Source organism: Rhinolophus sinicus, linkage group LG15, assembly GCF_036562045.2.
Source record: "Rhinolophus sinicus isolate RSC01 linkage group LG15, ASM3656204v1, whole genome shotgun sequence".
NCBI lineage: Eukaryota > Metazoa > Chordata > Mammalia > Chiroptera > Rhinolophidae > Rhinolophus > Rhinolophus sinicus.
Genome location: NC_133764.1, coordinates 46,173,727 through 46,190,005, shown reverse-complemented (window position 1 = coordinate 46,190,005; position 16,279 = coordinate 46,173,727). Strand labels below are relative to the sequence as shown.

The window sequence follows — 16,279 nt, the reverse complement described above, 5'->3', positions numbered from 1 at the left end:
CTCCTGACTAGGATTTCAGAAAATCTGGACTCCAATCAGATACTGAATTGTTTTGAATACTGATCTTGCCACAGACTTGAAGTGACTTGACCTTCTGAAGCCCCCACCTACCATGTTTCCCCCAAAAATAAGACCGGGTCTTATATTAATTTTTGCTCCAAAAGACACATTAGGGCTTATGTTCAGGGGATGTCATCCTGAAAAATCATGCTAGGGCGTATTTTCTGGTGAGGTCTTATTTTCGGGGAAACACGGTGGCAGAGTGGCTCTGAGCTCCTGCATGTGCCATGGACCTGCCATGAGTTTGCAAGAAGTCACACCCAAGATGGAAGGGGTTGGTACAGCATGGGAGTGGGGAACCCCACCTCTACCCACCTCCCTGCAGCAGGCCAGGCTGCAAGTCCCACTGCGGAAACAGGAGTCCAAGCTAATTCCACTAGACAAGACGTGAAGGTCTGTGCGGCCTCCCTCACCAGGCAGGGAAGAGCTCTGCCCCGGGCCAAGCCACCTTCCTGTTGCCCCCACTTCTCAAGAAATGAACACTAGGAAGGGCTGCAGCCAGGAGCCCCCAAAGCCTAGTGCCCAGACTCTCTGGTAGGGGGGCAGGTAATAGGAGGAGACAGTCAACTGCTCTTACAGGAAGAGAAATGAGGGAAGGAAAAGCAGAGAAGACAGCTGGGCAGAAGCAGGGAAGGTCACTTTTTCTGGAAAGACCACACTGGATCCCTTCCTTGCAGCAGGGTGCAGTGGGAAGAACATGTTTGCTTTACTGGGTTTGAACTGCCTCTCACTAGCCATGTAATCTTGGGAAAGCCCGCTCCCTTCCCCAAACCTGTTTCTTTCTCTGTAAAATGTGAGTGATAAGAACCCTGCATCCAGCTGTGATAAGGACTAAATGTGATTGACACGACCAGTGTGGAGTGCTCACAATGTCACCTTGTGGTTATTAGAACAGAAGGTAGAATGAGGGAGAGAGCTGAGGGGCCCGCCCAGCCCCCTGCCCAAGGCAGGACTCACGCGTTGCAGTAGGGTTTCTTCTCGTAGCCCTTGTAGTTCTTCATGTTGAGTGTCATCTTGCAGGTCTCGCAATGGAAGCATGCTTTATGCCAGAACTGGGGACAGAGGCAGAGGGAGGACACCTGTCAGACACCAGTACTTCAGGGAGGGGGGCTCAGGCCTTAGGGAGGAGTGTTCCATCCCAGGGATGGAACATAGAATCACCCTGAGTGAGCTAGGGACATCTCAGTTCACAGTGGCTCTGGCAGCTGATGACACTCCCCTCTCTTTCCCCACCAGCCAGCCATTTGAGCTGTCAGGAGGGGATGAAGGGCACACATGAAGGATGAGTGAGGAAGAGGCCAGTAATAGTAGTGGCAAGCTGTCCCCAAAAGGTCAGCTCCGCCTCTCCAGACCACTCCTGCTGCCCCCAGCTGGAGAAGCCTCATTGCTTATGCAAACCTGCACCAGGGTTGCTAAGAAGCTGCCGCTGAAAGTGAGGGGCAGCTCCTCAGTCTTGACAAGGCCTAGAGAAGACAAGGAGGGCCCAGCCCCTGAGCACCCGGAGTACCCAGGCTGGAAACCCAGGCCCTCCTAGCTCCCACACCAGGATTTCCCAACACGTGTGAGCCTGAATGATGCTCTAGTTCTGACACCTCCCACTTCCTGTGGGACCCCGACCATAGGTAGGGGTGGGTGCTCTAGCTCTGCCACCACTCCTACACCCTTTTCCCCTTCCACTACCCTTCTCCCACCTGTCTGGTAGGAGAGCACCCAGCAGCTGGTCTTCCCGAGACACTGAAGAACTCTGCTTAAAAGCCTTGGCGGGGGAAGCCCCATAGTGGATATAAAGCTCCACCCTGACTAGCTGTGTGACCTTGGTCAGGGCCCACACCCCTGGGCCATTTCCAGGTCTGTAGAATGAAAACCATACGTGTCCCTCCTGGGACTAAATGAGAAATCACCTGCAAAGCCCTCAGCACAGCGTCTGGCACCTCTAAGTACCTGAACGTTAGATGCTGGGCACAGAGATATGAACCTCAGCTGAGAAGCCTCAGCCGCTCACATTGGAGGCTTGTGTGTGTTGGGGTGCTGGTGGGGCTGTGCCCAGCCACAGCTACAATGCGGGTGAGAATAAGTGACAGGTAAGACTCCAGCAAAGCCCAGAGGCCTGGAATAGAACAACCAAGACCATTCCAGGGTGGCCGATGGAGGGGAACAGAGTTGAAGGCCATGAGGGAAAGGGAAGGATGCGACAGAAGTGACCCATCCTAAGAGATGTGGATGCTGGGGCAAACCCATGCAAATGAGATGTAAACTTACCCCTGGCAGCTCGTAATGAGACCCAGAATCTGCATGAACCCAGAGTCCAGCTTCCAGGAGCCTAGAATCCGGGCTGCCTGGGTGACCTGGCTAGCCTGTCTCTGCCCCATTTCTCAGCAGTCAAGGGAGACACTCCTGACCCCTCTAGGAAGGAGGCCAAAAGCCAGGAAAGGGCCCAGAGAGACTTTTGAAGGTGACCAGCACAAGGCTGGTTCTTGGTCATGGGTCAAGGAATTCCCCCAAGGCAGTGCTTTTCAAAATGTGTTTCCCTGACAAGGGTGCTTCCGGGACGCATTCGAGGAGGGGACAGAAAAAAGGAAGCTGGAAGGTTGGAATACCACCTCCCCTACCCTGCCCCAGTTCAACCAGAGACCATGGGGTCATCTGGGGGGTAATCGCCTTCTAATAGGGTATTTCCCCTGTCAAGGGGACCCAAAGGACTCTCCAATGGTGGAATACTAAATGAAGTGATAAGAGAACCACTCTTTTGGGAAGAAGGCCACCTGCAAGTCTGGAGGCAAAGGGACAGCTGGTCTAAACTTGGCCCCCACCCCAACCGGGTCCTATCCCAGAGCCCAGTCCAGACTCCTCCTGATGCAAAACCCCAACACATACAACCCACCCACCAGAAAACCAGGACAGGGTCGTCCCTGCCCACATCAGCCCCCCTGAGTGATAGCCCCTCTCCCTCCCCCAGTGCCTGGGAGGCACTGGCAGCGTGCCCTAGCACTGTCACCACCCAGTCTGCTGGCCTCTGCCTGCTTAGCTGCACATGCCCCTGCCTGGGCCCCCGCCTCCCCCCACCCCCACAGAGGCCTGCCAGGAAAAACATTCTCTGGAATCCAGACCATGACCCACTTTCACACACATCTGCAGGAATACGCACCGTCCTAGGACTGGGGACCTCCAAAGCTGCCTCCTGATTGATGTGAGGAAGACAAAGGGAGGGAGACAGACATCCCCACCCCAGCAGATGGCCAGAACCCCACCCTGGAGCCAAGCAGAGGGGACCAGAACATTCTGACCAGGCTGGAAATACAGGGCCGACACCCAATCCAGGGATTCCACAAGACCCCTCTGGCTGCCCTTTGAAAGGGAGCCCCCATACGAGGGGATGGTGCCCATTCAGTAGCTCCTCTCAACCTCACCCCCAGAGACCGCTTGCTCTCAGCTAGATACACCAGAGGCTGGGCGGTAGTCATCTGTTCCCTTACAGGAAGCTTGGGAGCAAAATAATGAAAACGAGAGTGGACTAAGTGCCTCCAGGGTAGCTACTGAACTCGGTCTGTGCATCCTTAAGGTGGAGCTAAAACCAGGGTCCCACAGAGTGCTGGGAGGAGTAATGAGATGACACGGGCTCCAAGTCTAGCACCATGAGCTGCTTCACTCACTCCCTCCCCTCTCTGGAGGAGGGCTCCAAGGTGCAGGAATATCCAGCAGCTTCTGACACCATGTCCTCTTTGGGGTAGGAAAGTGGGGGGTAGGGAGGACAGAATATGGTGAGTCATTCAACAGCCCCTGTGGGCCAGGCCTGGACCAGGCACCACAAGGGAACCCCATCTCCTTGATGATAGAAACCCAATCCCTATCTCAATCAGGTCTGATGAAGAACACAGTCAGGGAAATAAGTCGATACGACCCCACAATGACCCTCTCTGCCTCCTGAATCCCCTGCCCTGTGAGACCTGTCTTAGAGCAAGACTTCCCCCTTTCTTCAAGTTCCCAGGTAAGAAGATTTCAAACAAGCATTCCTGGGACTCAGGACTCAGGGGAGCAAAGTACACCTCTGGGCAGGCAACTCGAATCCTTCCTGCTGCCCTGGGAGTCTACTGTTTGCCTTTCACACAAAAAATCAGACCTCTGGTGCCTGTTAGAAGCCTCTCAGCCCATGTCCCAAGCTCCAGCATTACCCTCAAGTCTCCCTTGCCTACAACTCCAAAGCTGCAACCCAATCCACAGAAAACCCACTCCACAGAAAGGTAAACAGAGGCAGATGGGGGCAGATGCAAGATTCACCCATGCACTTGGGCAAGACTTGGGCCAGCCCTTATCTCTCTGGAAGCACTGTGGAGGTGGGGGAAGCGCTGCCCCAGCTCTGGGTGAGGAGGATGCGGCCAGCTTTAGGTCACTGTGCCTGTAGCCTGGCATCTTGCCATCTGCACCCAGGCTGCCTGGAGTAGCTATGACTCAGGGTTGGAGTATGAGACCTTCCTCTCCCTTCCTGTCGCCCAGGGTTAGAGTTTCTCCCTTCTTCAGAGGTAACACCAGCCCCACCCTGGCTAGGTCACCAGCCTAGTTCACTTAGCCACCTAGGCCACTGGCTTAAAGGCGTAGACCTTGGCTGCCCTCCACAAATTCCCAGGGAGAGATGATTTTTCCTAGCGCCGCAGCTCCAGGCAAGAGCCCAGGCCAGGGCCAGGAAGGAGCGGCACCACTATGGACACTAATGAGACAGTAAATAAAAGTACTTTTTGAAAACACAACAGGCAGAAGAGCTGAGCACAAAGAACTTTAGATTTGAACTCCAGCTCTGGCTGAGAGGGGAATGAGCCACATAACCTTCCTGAGCCTCCATTTATGGGGTTCATCATTTATAGGGGCAACCACATCTTTTTTGTGAGGCTGCTTTGAAGACCAGGCCTGGCACAACGCAATTAGTAGCCACTATAAATGGATGGCCACAAGGTGATGGTGGGGTACTCCCAACTTTAACTAGGAAAATGGGGCACCACAGCTGCAAGGTCTTGGCTCCTTTTTTTGTGTCCAGCCCAGCCTCCTTCTACCTTGGCTGCCCCCTACGGCGGGGGGGGATGGTTCAAACAACCAGAGGTGGGGAGGAGGGATTCCAGGGGAACTGGAGCCTACCAGTCCCCTATCCTTCCCAAATGAATATTGCCACCTCTTTTCAAGAGCCCAGGAGAACAAGCCAGGGGAGAAGGACAGGGCAAGATTCTTGACAACACAGGTCCCCGGATACAAATGCTTCCCAACAGGCTCTGGGAGAAAACGCCACCTCTCTCAAAATGTAGAGGACATTTTGAGACACAGTTTCTCCCTCCTCAAAGGCCCTGGGGAAGCCCTCCAGAGTGCCTGACACAAAGTAGATGCTCAATATTTATGAAATGAATGAGCAGATGAGGTCACCCTCTTTCTCCCCCAACTCTAATCCCATAAATCCTCTGGGGAAGTGAATCTCAACCTCCTTCCTCAAACACCAGCATCAGTAATACATATTTATCCAGTATGCAGAGCACACTGGGCACTGCAGGTTGGGGGCAGGGTGGCCATCAGAGGTGACATGGCCTTTATGTACCTAAGCCTGTGGGAGATAAGGCTCAGGAAGGAGAAAAGGCCAACACCAAGGACACAGCACGTGCTTGGAGTCACATTGTGGGCTACATGCCCTAGGGAGATTGTAGTGAACCAAGCAGGTCTAATTTGACTTTCTATAGTAAATGGGAAGCCTTGGGAAGTTGGTTAGCAACCTTGCCTACAGGGACTAAATATTTTCCCTCCCAGGTCTCAGCCCTTGCGCTACCAGTTCTCTAGTAGGAAATGCCAGTCCTTACTGCCTGGAGTTGGTTAGAAGGAATAAGTCTGATACATTGATATTCCAGGCCTCCTGCTCAGTGCAAGGGAGGTCTCCCCAGGGCCACTTCCTATACAGAGCGCTAGAAATAGGGAGAAATCACCAACTCCCACTTCCCAAGGCAACCCCCACCTCTTCAGCTAGGGCAAGAGAACAGTTGTCTGGGGAGGGCACCTTGCAGGATCCCTGGCCACCACCCCTCTGACACACAGCACCAGCACCAAAGTTCTTTACAAGGGGGGCCAGGTGTGGAGCTAGACAGAGTATCCTAAAAAGGTAGGGAGGACACAGCCTATACCACATCCCCTTCCGGGTACTTTAGTGCACTGCCCCACCTCCAAGGAAATGACATCATCATACCCATCTGACAGATGGGGAATACTGAGGCCTAGAGCCATTTATAAAGCTGGTGGGAACAGACCTGGAATGAGGACAGCGTCTCCCAACTCCTGGGCTAGCAATCCTATATTGCTTCTGCCTTGTATGGGTGAATGTGGCCACAGCCTCTTCCCATTTAATGACTGTAGAGAAAAGGGGCACAGGGAACTCGTATCTTGAGTTCCAAAAGGCCAAAATCCCTACCACCAGAGAAGGGCAAAAACATCAATGTGCAAGGACAGATGTTTCTTCAGTTAGTGCCTCCAAGCTCAAGTCCCGCCCTCCAGAGTTTGGCATGGTCATCAGGAAGGTCAGCACCCACATCCCTTGTGCCCACATTGGAATCCCACCCCATCACCCTGACTCAGAGGCCAAAGGTCACTGAGGAAGCTCAAACCCCAAAAGGAAAGGGAGAGACAAGTATCCAAAGAGCTGTCCTTTTCCAACCAAAACGTGGCTCCAGGTGGGCAAAGAACTTGGCCCCAGGTCTCTGTACCCCTCTTCCATCCCATACCCTCCACCATTGCCAGTTCAGATGGGGAGGGAATATTTGGACTTGGAGCCAGCTTTCGGAGGTGTGTGAAACGCACGATGAGGAAGGGGACAAAAATCACAGAGGCCCCTCCTTCAGACTGGGGCAGGATGCAGAGGAGAGGCAGATTTTGCCTCAGGATCTAAGGGAACTTAAAAGAGGACTGGATCCGACCCCAAAATGCTGGAAACACCCAGTTCTACTCTCAAGCCCCCTCCAAAAGTATAATGGCAACCAGATGAACAAGTCCAGTTGGGGGGGGTTGCATAAGAGCCCCCAGGGGACAGTGAATTTCCAAAAGGCCACCCTCCCCACCCCAAACACTTCCCCTATTCTAGTCTACTCCTGAACTCAGCCAACCCCACCCTCCATTGAGGAAACCTGCTTTGAAAAGTTAGCTCTCTTTGTTCTACAAGCCGGTCTCAAGCTCTGAGCACAATTTCAGATCTCTGTGAAGCACCCACCACCACTACCTTATTCCAGCACCCGACCTCGCCCGGCTCTGGCTAGGCGGCCCAGTACCTCGAGTCGGCCTCTAATTTGAGGTGGGGGCTGGGAAGCTAGGGAAGTCTGCTAGTCCATTAACTGCTGAACCACCAAGGGGTGTGGGGCTACAGATCGCCCAAAAAAAGGGGTCTCGCAGTGGGTCTCAGGTCTTATCCGCCGCCCAGTTCACCAGAGGCAACACTCGCCGGCTGATAGCCCCCGCCCCCTAGTCTCCAGGCCAGGAAGACCCGCGGTTCGCAGTCAGAGCGGACCGTGTTGCTGGGCCCCCCAGCCTCTGCCCCGCCCCCCCGCCGCCCCCTCCCCCAGGGCCCCGCGCTTCCGCCTACTTGGCGCTCGGGGCGGCGGGGGAGAGGGAGCGGCAGTCTCCTCTCACTCTCCCGGCCCTAGGGGGCGGGACTGCACCCCTAACCTTCCCCCAGCCCCCACCCTGGGGCCTGTCTTCCCTACCCCTCTTCCGTCCTCCCAACCCCGAGGCATAGAGCCCTTCTCCAGTAGTGGCTGCACACCACGCGTGGACTCCTTGCCTCGCCTCGGATATCCTGGTTTCCAGACTAGGATCTGTCCCCAACACCCCATGACACCGCCCTCCCTCCCTCCTCCCAGGATCGTGGGGAAGAGGCTGCATAGACCCGACCCGTCTCTCCCGCCCTAATCTGGAGCATTACTCGGTGATGGCAAAGACGCGTCTCCGGGTCCCGAGGCTCACCTTATCCAGACAGTTCACCTTCTCCGTGGGGTACACGATCTTACCGCACCGGGCGCAATTGGGATTCATGGCTCGGGGAAAGGCTGGGGCGTGGACGCCCGAGCTCGCGCGCGTTCTCCTTCCCCGGAGTGAGCTGGCGGGAGACAGTGGTGGCTGCAACTACACAGAAGGCAGCAACGGCGGCTGGAGCTAGGGAACTGGCCTCCGCCTCCGCCCTCCTTCCCCTAATAAACACAGTGGGGAGGAGGGGCTGCACCGGGGCGGGGACGCGCCGCGGGCGCGGACAGCGGTGCACGCGGACAGGCGCGCTCCCGGACTACGTGGGGCTGCGCGGGGGCGGGTTTCGGGGAGGGCTGCGGGGTCCGGGGTGCGCGCCTAGGTGAGTCCCTAGGGGCCCTGGTGCCCCGGGACGACAAGGTAGTAGGCACCCTGAAGAGGAGAGCCTGGAGGCCAAGTGCGGGCAGCCGGCTTTGCCCAAACCCTTTCCCGCGCTGTAGGCGGCGCGGAGCCTGTCTGGCCGCACATTTGAGGGACTCCGGCTGCGGGAGGCGGGCAGACCCCTCGCATAGCTCAAGGGTGGGGTTGGAAACCTCCTGAACAGCCGATCAGATTCACCAAATTCGGGAACTTTCCTTTGTACCCGTCGGTACCTGGCATGAACCTGCAGACGGGAACCCCCCTTCCCCGCCCCTCAGCTTCCCTTCCCCCCCACATCCTTCCCACTTTTGTAGGGCGGAACCCGTCTCTCCCTCCAGTTTTCAGCGTCTCGCATCCCCGGCTAATTCTTCCTTCCCTGCGCTTCTAAGGTTCAGCTTTCCTGGGGTTCCCCAGACTCAGGCACTTTCTGCTTGGCCTCCTTTCGTCTTTCATTCCTTTCTCTTCATCCTTGTTTCTCTCACCCTCTGTGTAGCAGTGTCTTTAGGCCCCAAATATTTATTTCCAGGCGCAACTGCGGCGCGGGGGTATAGCTCAGTGGTAGAGCATTTGACTGCAGATCAAGAGGTCCCTGGTTCAAATCCGGGTGCCCCCTTGGTAGCTTTTCTTCCCTCCACAACTAACATAATTCCTTCTTTCTTCTATTTTAAAATTGGGTCCTAGATTTAAATGAAACAAAAACGATTTTCGAAAGTTCCTTCCTCATTTTCCAACCCTAGCGGAAAGATTTCGGTTTTGTTTTGTACCCAGCAGAAGAAGGAAGGGTGGATATGCGCACAAATCAGGTACAAAAGCTGCGCGTCACGATTGCTGGCGCCAGAGGTGTCGGGATTTCCGCGAACACGGGTTCCGAGGACGAAATGACTCCCCAAATTGGCGTTGCGTTTCTTATGGGGCTGTGGGTGGGTCGAGGGGGAAACCCACAGACACAGCCTTCCTCCAACTTCAACTTTATTACCAGTGACGTGGACGCGCTGTGTCACTCTTCATGGCACGGGTAGAGTCAATGCACTTTGAGAACATTATTTTGGCCAATGTACACCCATAAGCTCATTTTAATTTACAAAAATAAAGTTACATTCTAATGCAAACTGACATAAACTAATGCAGTGGTTCTCAAATTTGAGCGTGCATCACAATTACCTGGAGGGCTTGTTAAAACATCCCCCAGTTTCTGATTCTGTAGGCCTAGAGTGGAACCCTGAGAATATGAATTTCTAACAAGTTCCCAGGTAATGCTTATGCTGCTAGCCAGGGGACCACACTGTGAGAACCATTAAACCAGTAATACAAGGCTATCGAGTTTCATAACCTAAAGGTGAAGACAGATATCTATTGGCTGTCTCACTGACAGTATCACGTTGGGCCAGAAGAAAACAGTGTGAAGAGAGTAAGAGCGTCCCCTTCGATTTTGCCCCAAAAAAGGAAAAATAAAGGAGAAAGGGAAAGGCATGCTGCCTGGGTCAGGGGGCAGCTGTGATATTTTAAACCCGGAATCTGGTTGTGTCATCCCTCCAGGCCCCAGGGGAATACCCCAGGCGCATTTTTCCCCCATGGCTCCTACTACTGTGAAATGCAGTAGCAAGCCTAGACATGGAAACTGGGCAAAGCTGCTGTCCAGCGCAAAGCCCAGACCTGAGGTATAACCAACTTTTCACCCCTTTCTTGGACACCAGGCCTCAAACTTACAACCTGGAGGTTATCAGGCTAAAGGCTTGCCTCTGAGCTAATATGAAGAAGAAAACTGTCCACTTTCCACCTTCTATCTTACATCTGTGTATGTCTTGTTAAATTTTGTGATTATATAAACCTTTTGAACTTGGATTTGTTTTCCTAGTCTTCCAGGTCAGAGTATCAACTAGGCAAAATAGTATTGCCCTGCACCGACACTCCATTTTTACCCAAAAAGAAGTTAACAGTTTACGTGAAGATGTATTGTGCCGTCTTCCTACCGGTACCTGTTGGGATTAGACGTGAACTTCTCGCCTCTGAGTGGCAGCAAACATCTTAGAGGTGGGTAATGTGATACCTCTGGGGTGCTGTCTACTTCTCAGATATTTCATGACCGGGAGATATTTGAAGGGGAAAACTTGGCAAGGAATTAAGGCTGAGCTGAGGGATCTTATATCAGGAGAACCGGGAATTTTCAGGAATATTGTATTCAGGAGCCACAGACTTTCCAGTTATTCTGGGATATACCTGAGTGAGAAAACGTGAAGGGTAGACTAGGGGGCACCCGGATTTGAACCGGGGACCTCTTGATCTGCAGTCAAATGCTCTACCACTGAGCTATACCCCCTCTGCTGGTTGGCAGCTGTTTGGTAAATTCTTTTTACATCAATCCCACATTTTTTTGTACTGAAAATTATTTATTCAAAATTATTTAATTCTTGCTAGGTGATATTGAACTTACTAATGATGAGGAACAAAATTAAAAGACCAACTGAAGATAAGGCCTTTTAAAAACGTCAATTTAGGCACCAATCTGCCTTTCCTAGGCTCAATTCTTTATCCACAATCCCACCCATCACTTTACCCTAAGAAGTCAGAGAACAATCTCTTGCAAACCTGAATACAAAATCCTTTCCCCTAGTCTTTCTCAAAGAATACAAACACCAGCGAAAAAGGCATCTCCACTGAGAGACCTTCCCTGGCTATACTCTCTAGTAGTACCTTTCCCTGAAAATAAAACCTAACAGGAAAATAAGCTCTAGCGTGATTTTTCAGGATGACATCCCCTGAACATAAGCCCTAATGCATCTTTTGGAGCAAAAATTAATATACAATCTGGTCTTATTTTCGGGGAAACACCGTATGTGTCCCACTCTAGGTGCAGACATACTTTCAATAGAAAGACACAAAGAGCCTCACTCTCACTGAATTTAAAATCTAATGGAGACAGACTAGAAACAAAAGCACAAATGAATAAACAAGGAAATACCCAGGAATGATGAGGGGGGCTATTTCAAGTTTGAAAACCATGGAAAAAGACTTTTCTGAGGAGGTGATTTTGGCATTCAGACCTGAGTGACGTGAAAGAGACAGACATTTGGCCATGGGATGGGAAGGGGCATACCAGGTAGAGGAAGTGGCTACTACTGCAAAGGCTCTAGAGCCAAAGTGGCTGGAGGAAGATGGACAAGGGGAAAGCAATTCAAGAGAGCTGGAGAAGTAGCCAGGGCTGTAGAGGGCCTTGTAGGCCAAGGTAAGGAGTTTGGATTTTACTCCAAATGGATGAAAAGCCAGCATTGGATAGTTTTGAGCAGAGGAATTTGAAATCATCACCCATACTCCTATGGGAAAGGTTTATAGGAGGTCAAGACTAGACATAGAAAATGCATATAATGGAATATTATTCAGCCTTAAAAAGAAGGAAATCTGTGACAACATGTCACATTAGGCTAAGTTAAATAAACCAATCATAAAAGGGAAAATACTGCATTGTTCCACTTGTATGAGATACCTAAAACAGTCAAACTCACAGAAGCAGAGAGTAGAATGGTGGTTGCCAGGGAATGAAGAAAGAGAAATGGGGAGTAGCTAATGACTGGGTATAAAGTTGCAGTCATGTAAGATGAATAAATTCTAGAGCTCTGCTGTACAACACTGTGCCTATAGTTAACAATATTGTATTGTACATTTAAAAATCTGTTAAGAGGGTAAATCTCACGTTGAGTGTTCTTATCACAGTAAAAGAAAGAAAGAGTGGACACATAGAGACAGGTTAGGATTCTGTTGCAATAGTGCTGGTGAGAGATGGTGGTGATATCTTAGATTACAGTGGTGCATTAGTTTCCTATCACTGCTGTAACAAATTACCATAAACTTACTTACTTAAAACAACACAAATATATTATCTTACAGATCTGGAGGTCAGAATTCCAAAATCAATTTCACTGGGCTAAAATCAAGGTGTTGGCATGCCTGTATTGCTTCTGGAGTCTTTAGGGGAGAATCAGTTTCCTTGACTTTTGTACCCTCTAGAGGCCTCCTGAACTTTTTGTCTCCTGCTCCCTTTCTTCATCTTCAAAGCCAGCGGGGTAGCATCTCCTCACTCTCTGAACTCTGCTTCTACTCTTACATCTTCGCTCTGTCTCTGTGACCCTCCAGCCTCCCTCTTATTATGGCCCTTGTGATTACATTAAACTCACTAGGATAATCCAGGATAATCTCCCCATCTCAAGATCCTTAACTTAATTACATCTGCCTGCAACGTCCTTTTTGTCATGTAAGGTAGCATATTCACAAGGGGATTGGGATGAGGACATGTTTGAGGGCCACTGTTCAGCTTACCACAGTGCATCAGCAGAGCTGGAGGGGAGTGCTGGCATCCAGACTGAACATAGCAGGAGAGCCACACGCTTCTTGTACAGTGGATGGCTTGGGGGAAATGAAGGAAAGAGAAAATCAAGAATGACTTTTTTTTTTGGTCTTCACTCTCGGGGTGGATGGTGGTGTAGTTTCCTGAGATAAAGAACACTGGGAAAAGAGTAAATTTAGGGGGGAAAAAATTCAAGAGTTTCTTTTTAAAACTCTTACACAGAAAGTAATAAAGCATAGCTTCCTATCCTCATGGACTTCACATTCAAGGATGAGGTCAACATGTTAAGTTTGAAGTGCCCCACAGACATTTAAGAGGAGATGTTAAGTATGCAGTTGGAGAACCAGTTAATTCTGGAATTCAGGGAGAGGTCCAGGATGGAAATAAAATTTTTGGATTTGTCAGTGTCTAGTTAGTTGGTAGCTGATGAAGGAGATGGTTGATTCCAGAAGTGTGCTAGATTTGGTTCATACCAGCTTGCGATAACCGATGGTTAAATTTTCAGGAATTTTTAAAGCCAGTTGACTTCTCTTTGGTAGCTTAAAATCAGCAGGTAAGAATACTTGCACCTTGGGAAATCAGGCCCCCTGGAGCATGTTGTTAGTCATTCACCAGCACACTGCCGCCTATAACTGATTCTAATTTTCTCCAAAAAGGAAGAGGCGAGCTCTTCCGCTAAGAGAGTGAGGAGGAGATTCAAGGTGTGGAAGGTTTGAGACAGGAAGGATTTTTTAATCCAGGGGAAGCCTGTTGATATTTGAAGGAGTCAAGGAAGAGGAGGAAGTGACTGAAGATACTGGAGAGAATGGAGACAATGAGGGCACTTCTGGTACAAGAGCAAAGAGGGAAGCACTTCCTCTTGTGTGCAAAGCACTGGGCTGGGAATTCAATGCAGCTCAGATTGGAGGCAGGAAAGATGGACATTAGACTTGAAGAATCACCAGATGCCAGAGGTAGAAAAGGCTGTAGTTAATGTAGGAGACGAATCCCATTGCACACATCCACAGGTCCTTCAAGCCTGAATCAAAGCAGACTTCGCTCTTCTCTCCCACCACTTGTGTTTGGATTGCCTCTGCAATCTTCTTTTAGTTCTTTACTATTACTTCGGAAAACCTGAAGCAATCGATCATAAATACCAAACTATTGTTAATCAACACAGACGATGGCTGGCCAGTAAACACTGTAATTAAGTTGTATTCTTCCCCTTCCCGCTAGAGGGGGTATAGCTCAGGGGTAGAGCATTTGACTGCAGATCAAGAGGTCCCCGGTTCAAATCCGGGTGCCCCCTGGTGGTTTCCCTTTTAAGCCTTACCAACATCAAGATGGTAACAAAGGGAAAGTAGCTTTAATGAAGCAAGTATTGTCAATTCTGCGATGTGTTCTGAAGATCAAGAAATGAATAAACCTCAGCCCCATGGATTTCAGTATCTGGGTCAATGTGTAAACAAAGGGATTACTGTACCAAGTGATATCTGCAACATTTCAGATGTGTCTTAGGTCAGGTTCTCAAAGTGTAGTGGGGGAACTGCGGGGATATCCTTGAGATCCTTTCTGATAAGAAAATAGAATTGTTATCATAATAGTGCATTATTTACCTGTTTCACTTCTGTTCTTTCAAGAGTATGCAGTGGAGCTTTCCAGAAGTTACATGATGTGTGGTATCACAAAAGATTAAATATGGAAACATGAAAATCCAGCTGTCATACATTAAACCAGATAGTAAAGGGATTTCCAAAAGCATGTAAAGCAAAACAACTCTTCTCGTTAGATTATTTTTGATTAGGAAAATGTAGTTATTTTTCAGGCTTATTGTCTTAAATGAATTAACAAATAATTAAACAGTCACAATTTTAATTTCTAATCTGATAAATGTCAATAGATGTAACCCATATAAAACAAAACTTTTTGGGATCCTCAATAATTTAAGAATGTAAATTATCTTCAGATGAAAATATTTGAGAATCACTGCTCTATGTAAAGAGGTGGCTCAGAGGGAGAATGCTGGGGTTGTGAGATGGCACAGGGAAAAGATGGCATTTGAGGAGAGTTTTGAAGAATGGGTAGTGGATAAAGCAAGGAAGAGTCCAGAAATCCTAAGCAGTTTGGAGTTGTTGGAGTGTGAAGTGTAAAAGCAAGGTGACAGGAGATGAGGCCAGGGAGAAGGTAAGTCCTTTCAGGAAAAGCTCTAATGCTAAGGAATCTGGACTTTATTCTATAAGCACTAGAGTGCCAACACAGAGTTTTAATCCATGGGAGGTATGGTTAGACCATTTAGAGGCTGTTACAATAGCCCCTGAAAGGCAGGCCTTTGGGCAGAAAAATTTAGGAAGTAGAGTCAGCTCAGTAGACCTTGGTGATTAGGTCTGGGAGCCTGGAGAAAGAGGAGAATCAATTGTGCCCCTGCTTTCTGTTTCAGACATTGGTTGTAGCACCAACCAAGAAAACTAATACAGGCAGAAGAGCAGATTTTCTGAGAAAATTATGATTTCTCTTTTGGACATGTTGGATTTGAAGTGCTTGTGGGACAGAGGTGTCCCAATCACCAGTTTCATATGCAGACGCTCCTCAACTTATGATGAGGTTACGTCCTGATAAACCCATCACAAGTTAAAAATATCATAAGTCCAAACTGCATGTAATACTACATACATACATTGTAGGGTATGGTTGTTTACCCCGTGATCGCATGGCTTACTGGGAGCTGCAGCTTACTGCCACTACCCAGGATCACTAGAGAACCATACTGCACCTCACTAGCCCAGGAAAAGATCAAAATTCGAAGTACAATTTCTACTGAATACATTTTGCTTTTGCACCATTGTAAAGTCAAAAAATCATAAGTCGAACTGTCGTAAATGTGGGACCATCTGTATCGGCTACAGTTAAGCAGAAATGTCTGGGCTAGAGATATAGACTGGAGAGTGGTCAGCATATAGACAGTAATTGAAGCTGTTGGGTGGGTGTGATCACCCAGGGCAATACAATGAGAAGGGACCACGAGGAAGGAGGAGATAGCAGTATAGCATAGTGACGCAATTAAAGACACTCATGAAAGACGACTTCAGAACTGCTTCAGAAAGTGACAAGAATGATGGGATAAGTGTGTTTGGAGCAAGGGGGAGTATTTGGAGGGGGATTAATGGTAATGTGTCTTTTACTATAATAACTTTTTTATTTAAATATTAACCGTAGTTTTTGATCACGCCTCGTATGCCAGGTTCTCATAGAGATTGAACTGGCTAAGGACAACCACCTGAAGGTTCGTGGATTTTAAGTGCTTTTGGCTCACTGAAGCTTAAGTGAGGATTCCCTTCTGCCCCTTGTCACAAGTTTAAAAACCTCAGTTTGTATAATGTAACCATTTGGGGTCTGCTGTTAACTTGGACTAGTGTTTAACCCCTTTATGCAATAAATTGAAAAGAGCTATGCTGTCTGGTCTTCAAGTCCCTCATTTAAACAGAGCTCAAGCAGTAGGTGCCTGGCAATGTCCAG

General features: G+C 49.5%; 1 protein-coding gene and 3 non-coding genes across 4 annotated transcripts in view; 2 read left to right on the top strand and 2 right to left on the bottom strand.

The window, feature by feature from the left end:
* LASP1 (LIM and SH3 protein 1) overlaps positions 1–8,314 on the bottom strand; it is a 35,883-nt gene extending 27,569 nt beyond the window's left edge. The window contains exons 1-2 of the mRNA XM_019740622.2: positions 8,032–8,314; positions 1,018–1,112 (exon numbers count right to left, since the gene is read on the bottom strand). Coding sequence (XP_019596181.1) covers positions 1,018–1,112; positions 8,032–8,100 — 164 coding nt within the window. The 5' untranslated portion in view covers positions 8,101–8,314. The remainder of the gene's footprint in view (positions 1–1,017; positions 1,113–8,031) is intronic.
* A 675-nt stretch (positions 8,315–8,989) lies between these two features.
* TRNAC-GCA (transfer RNA cysteine (anticodon GCA)) lies at positions 8,990–9,061 on the top strand. Its single transcript has one exon. It is a non-coding gene; the product is annotated as a tRNA-Cys (tRNA).
* Positions 9,062–10,693: 1,632 nt separating this feature from the next.
* Positions 10,694–10,765, bottom strand: TRNAC-GCA (transfer RNA cysteine (anticodon GCA)). The gene has a single exon. It is a non-coding gene; the product is annotated as a tRNA-Cys (tRNA).
* Positions 10,766–14,003: 3,238 nt separating this feature from the next.
* On the top strand, positions 14,004–14,075 carry TRNAC-GCA (transfer RNA cysteine (anticodon GCA)). The gene has a single exon. It is a non-coding gene; the product is annotated as a tRNA-Cys (tRNA).
* Positions 14,076–16,279: the final 2,204 nt, after the last annotated feature.